This window comes from Lynx canadensis, chromosome F1 (assembly GCF_007474595.2).
Source record: "Lynx canadensis isolate LIC74 chromosome F1, mLynCan4.pri.v2, whole genome shotgun sequence".
NCBI lineage: Eukaryota > Metazoa > Chordata > Mammalia > Carnivora > Felidae > Lynx > Lynx canadensis.
Genome location: NC_044319.2, coordinates 66,767,531 through 66,771,840, shown reverse-complemented (window position 1 = coordinate 66,771,840; position 4,310 = coordinate 66,767,531). Strand labels below are relative to the sequence as shown.

The 4,310-nt window shown below is 63.3% G+C and overlaps 1 protein-coding gene across 1 annotated transcript; it reads right to left on the bottom strand.

Moving 5' to 3' along the window:
• Positions 1–4,087, bottom strand: CRABP2 (cellular retinoic acid binding protein 2). The gene is made up of 4 exons (XM_030303454.1): positions 3,876–4,087; positions 1,120–1,298; positions 857–973; positions 1–445 (listed from the first exon to the last, which is right to left on the bottom strand). Exons 1-4 carry the CDS (start codon positions 3,943–3,945, stop codon positions 395–397), a joined length of 417 nt encoding a protein of 138 aa, XP_030159314.1. The 5' UTR covers positions 3,946–4,087; the 3' UTR covers positions 1–394.
• Between the last annotated feature and the right edge of the window lie 223 nt (positions 4,088–4,310).

The window sequence follows — 4,310 nt, the reverse complement described above, 5'->3', positions numbered from 1 at the left end:
AACATTTTAATAAAATTAACCAATAAATATTCTACACTGTGTAGGCTACCGGGACAAAGAGTGGAAACCAGAGGGCCGTCTTTCCCACTGGGGCCCTCAGGTCCCCTCACAGAGAGAGGGGCTGTGCTCTGGGCTGGTTTGGGGCTGGGACTGCTGGCTGGGGAAGGGGAGTGATTCTGGACCGGGTGATCAGGGTTCTTACCATCCATCCCTCTTTGTTGGGGGAGCGGAGGAAGGGGAGGCCCCAAAAAGCAGAGCCCCGCTGGAGGCATCCCAGCATCCCCGGGAGTGAGCGGGGTGAGGGGAGAGCTAGCCTAGAAGGAAGGGGGAAGGGCAGTGGGGCAGGGAGCAGGGGCTGGGGGGCGGCTCTGGAAGCCCTTGGACCGTCGGCCGCTCACTCTCGGACATAGACCCTGGTGCACACGATATCATCCGCCGTCATGGTCTAAAAGGACGGAAGTCAGAAGTCATCGTTAACCTGGAAGGCTCCCGGTCCTGCTTCTAGATTCAGAATGGACAGGCAGGGGCTGGCCCCCAAAATGCCCTGGTGTCACGGGAGGGAGGACGGCATAGACCCCCCGGGGCTGTGTCCCACATACTCCTCCCCAAGCTGTGAGGACGGATTGCCCAGATGCCACCCTGCCGCCTCAGCCCACGTGGCTTGCTCCACACGGGACACCATTGCACGGCCACAGGGCAGCAGGCTGTGGGACAGGGACAGCTTAGTCCTTCCCCAGCAGCGCCATCAGGAGGTGGGGAGGCCGGCTACGGTCGGTCTTGAACCTCCAGCGCCCTGCAGCGTCCCAGAAAAGCCCGAAGGTGGCACCGGGCTTGTGCTCAGCTGGGAGCAGCTTACCAGGACCAGCTCCCCGTCGTTGGTCAGCTCCCTGGTCCACGAGGTCTTGGGACCCTCTCCCTTCAAAAGCCTCTGCTCGCAGACCATTTTGTTCTCACTCTCCCATTTCACCAGGCTCTGCAGGAGAGAGGCCAGGTGGGCTGGGCCCGCAGCAGGGTGGGTGCCGCGAGAGGGATTTGCTCCGCTGGAAGGATCCCAGAACACTCCGGAAAACGGCACGTGGTGAGGCAGGGCAGTGGAGGCCATGACCCCGAGGGACTCACCTTGCAGGGTCTCCCGTCCACCGTCTGCTCCTCGAACTCCTCTCCGATCTTGAAGTTGATCTCCGTGGTGCGCACCGTGGTGGAGGTTTTGATGTAGAAAGTGTCTCCCTCCTGCTTGATCTCCACCGCCGGCTTGGATGCCGCCGCCACTGCGATCTTCCTCAGCATCACGTTCACCCCTGCAGGGAGGTGCAGGCGCCCTCACTTCGGCCCAGTTCGCCTCACTTGCCGCCCTTGGTCCGCCCTGCTCGACACCCTCCGCTGGGGTGGGCTCCGCAGAATCACCGTCTTCACCCCTGCCCAAGGGCAGGCCAGACCCGGGATCCCCAGCCAGGCCCCGCCACTCCCATCCAGGAAGTAGGGGCCACTTTCCTTCCTGCCGGACCCACCTCCCCTGTCTGGCGCTGGGTTGGCCTTCATGTGCCCAATCTCTGTCCCTCCCCAAAGTGAGGAGCGGGGACTATCAGTGGGTGACGAGGAGGGGGGCGGCTGGTCCCCTCTTACAAATGGCCTGGGGAAGCCAGGGATTCTGCAGTGAGATCCACTCGGCCCTGACATCCATGTGGCTCGGCCTTCCTGGCAGGCCAGGTGACTCTGGGCAGGTGACGGAACCTTTCTGGGCCTCGGGTTCCTCAAGCAGAAAGTGGAGCCCACAGCACGGGTGACGTGTGCAGGACTTAGCGCACGCAGCACTGGGTACACCTTCCAGCTTTCAGGAAACAGGAGCTCTTATTATTTTTACTGAGAAAAGGAAGTCGAAGGAAAAGCCAGAGCTCACCTGCCCTCCTGGCTCCTCTCCCCTCGCGGGACGGAAAGGGACACTGCCCCCCCCCCCATATGTTCCTTACTCTAGGATCGTCCTGACCTCAGTGGTCAGGTCTTCTCGTTCAGCCTCTGTGGACCCAGAGTCCCTGTGCCTGCCCCCCACATCCTTCCCCACACTGGACCCCTTCTCTTTGCTCCCCAGTCTCTGAGAAGGGTGGCGAAGCCAGGAGACAGCATCTGTCCCAGGAAGAAAAGCAGGCAGGGAGGCCTACCTGGCAGGGGCGTGTCTGAGCATCACCCCGCTTCCCCTGCTGGGCGCCCCCACCCTGACCTGGAGCAGAGACCTTCAGGGAAGCAAGGGGTGGGGATCGGGGGGGGGGGGCAAGCAGGGAAGCCGGGCTCCCTGGCCCCCCTGCAGACCTGGGTTCCTACAGAAACAAATCCTCTTTTCCCTCGGCACCAAAGCAGACCTGCTCTGTTCCAGAAAGGGACAGGGAGAGCGGATGGACTCCCCCAGGGGTCCCAGGAGCTCCCTTCTCGGCTGTTGGGAGAAATGACCGAGGTCCCCGGGCCCGGTCACCTTGGTAGAGGAGGCCCATCCCACCCTGTCTCCACCGTGTTGCCCCCTGAAAGTCCAGCTCACCGTCTGACAACCATCTTCCCCGTTACAGGAACAGAATCTGCTCACGCAGCCCGCCTACCATAGTGGATGGGACACGTATCCCCCAACACCACCTGGGCATGCCTCACCGGGAAAGGGATCCTTGACTGGGGCAGAGGAGGCAGGGAGGGGCCGAGGTTCCTGCAGAGGCAAGGCTGGGCGAGGCCGGGCTCGCAGGAGACCCCGCTCCAGCCAGGGCTGTTTGTCTAATGGGTCTGTTTTCAATCTGCCCCCAGCAGGGCCTGAGGAGGGCACGTGGCTCTGAGAGACCCTGCAGGGAGGACAAACAGACCACAGACAGACAGACCACAGGGTTGGGCTTGGGCTCTTAGTCTCCAGCTGGGCCTGTGGGTGTGTGCCCGGCCACCTCGGGCCTCATCCACTGGGGACAGGGGCCAGAATCCAGACAAGGGGAGGGAACGCATCTAGGCTTTCTGAAGGGAGAGTCTTCATTTTGGTTTTTAGTTTCAGCGAGGGCAGAGTGGGGAAGAAGGGAGACATGCCTCGAAGGAGTGCTGGGGTTAGGGGGCAAGAGCTAATGGCCAGGCGTGATGGAAACAGCGTTCCAGACTCTTCGGAGGTCCAGACTCACCCACACACAAGTGCCCCCCCACTCCCCCTGCCCAACCGGGGTCACTGTGTTCAGTCTAGAAATGGATGGCATGCTTGCCCGTAGGCCGCAGGGCTCCCAGGTGGCGGCTTCCCAAATGTTCCCCTTCCCAGAGCCCCCTCCCAGCAGCCTGGGCTGGGGAAGCTCCCCACACACCTCAGGGCACCCAGGAGTTGGGAAACGCACTGAGACTAGCCTCCACTCCCCCCACCTTTAACCCACACACCCCGCAGGGCTGCTGGGGGGGGGCGTCTCAGGGGAGGGAGGGAGAAGAGAGCCCGCAGTTTTTCGGGAATGGGGGGCTGGGGTTTCACACGAAGCCATTTGTTGAAATCTAAGAAAGTGATAATTATGCAGAGACTTGGGCCTCTGGAGCTGCCCGCCTAGGAAAGCATTAGTCTCACGGATGGAGGGCGGGGGCGCAGAGTAGGACGCGCTGAACCGGGAGGCCGTGTGGGGACTGGGCTACTGGCCGCCGCGGGGGGCCAGGGGCGAAGAGGCGCAAGGTCTCGGAGGGGCTCCCCTGCCCCACCCCCGGGGACACCGACCTTCCACAGGCTGCTCGCTCAGGACCTTTAGGTCCCGGCCCTGAGCCCCCCGACCCAGCGCTCGGCCCCCTTGCTCGGGGACGCTGACGCCCAACCTCCCCCGCCCGGATCGCCGCCCTCCTTTCTTTCCCGTGCCCACCTCGAGGCCCCGGGCGCCCGAAAATCTCCTTACCCAGCACTTTGAGCAAATCCTCGAAGTTTTCCGATCGGATGATCTTCCAGCTGCCGGAGAAGTTGGGCATGATGCTTTGGTCGGAGCACTGGACGCCGAGTCTTTTCGTCAAGAGAGATGTCGCCGTCGCCGGAGCCAGGACACGTCCCAGGACAACCCCGGAGCTGGCTTGGGCTCCCGCGCGGGCAGCTTTTATACCCTGCGCCGGGCCCGCCCCTGCCCGAGAGAGAGAGAGAGAGAGAGAGAGAGAGAGAGAGAGAGAGAGATGGCTCCGCCTGCCGCCCCGCCCCCCACCCCACCTGGGGGGCCCTGAGCCCCGGCTCCCCGGCCTCTGGATCTGGCCCGGGGGCGGGTGCAGGGCTCGCCGGCCCGAGACAGCTGGCTCCCGCGCCAGGGGTGTCTGGAGAGGCGACAAGGGCCGAGAGCTCGGCTTGG

What these genes read in the sequence shown, in the direction of transcription:
- CRABP2 (XM_030303454.1), bottom strand. Translation starts at nt 3,945, where the DNA reads ATGCCCAACTTCTCCGGCAGCTGGAAGATCATCCGATCGGAAAACTTC. An exon ending in GGATTTGCTCAAAGTGCTGG is followed by an intron (nt 1,299 to 3,875) that starts GTAAGGAGATTT and finishes ACCTCCCTGCAG; the next exon opens with GGGTGAACGTGATGCTGAGG. An exon ending in TGGACGGGAGACCCTGCAAG is followed by an intron (nt 974 to 1,119) that starts GTGAGTCCCTCG and finishes TCTCTCCTGCAG; the next exon opens with AGCCTGGTGAAATGGGAGAG.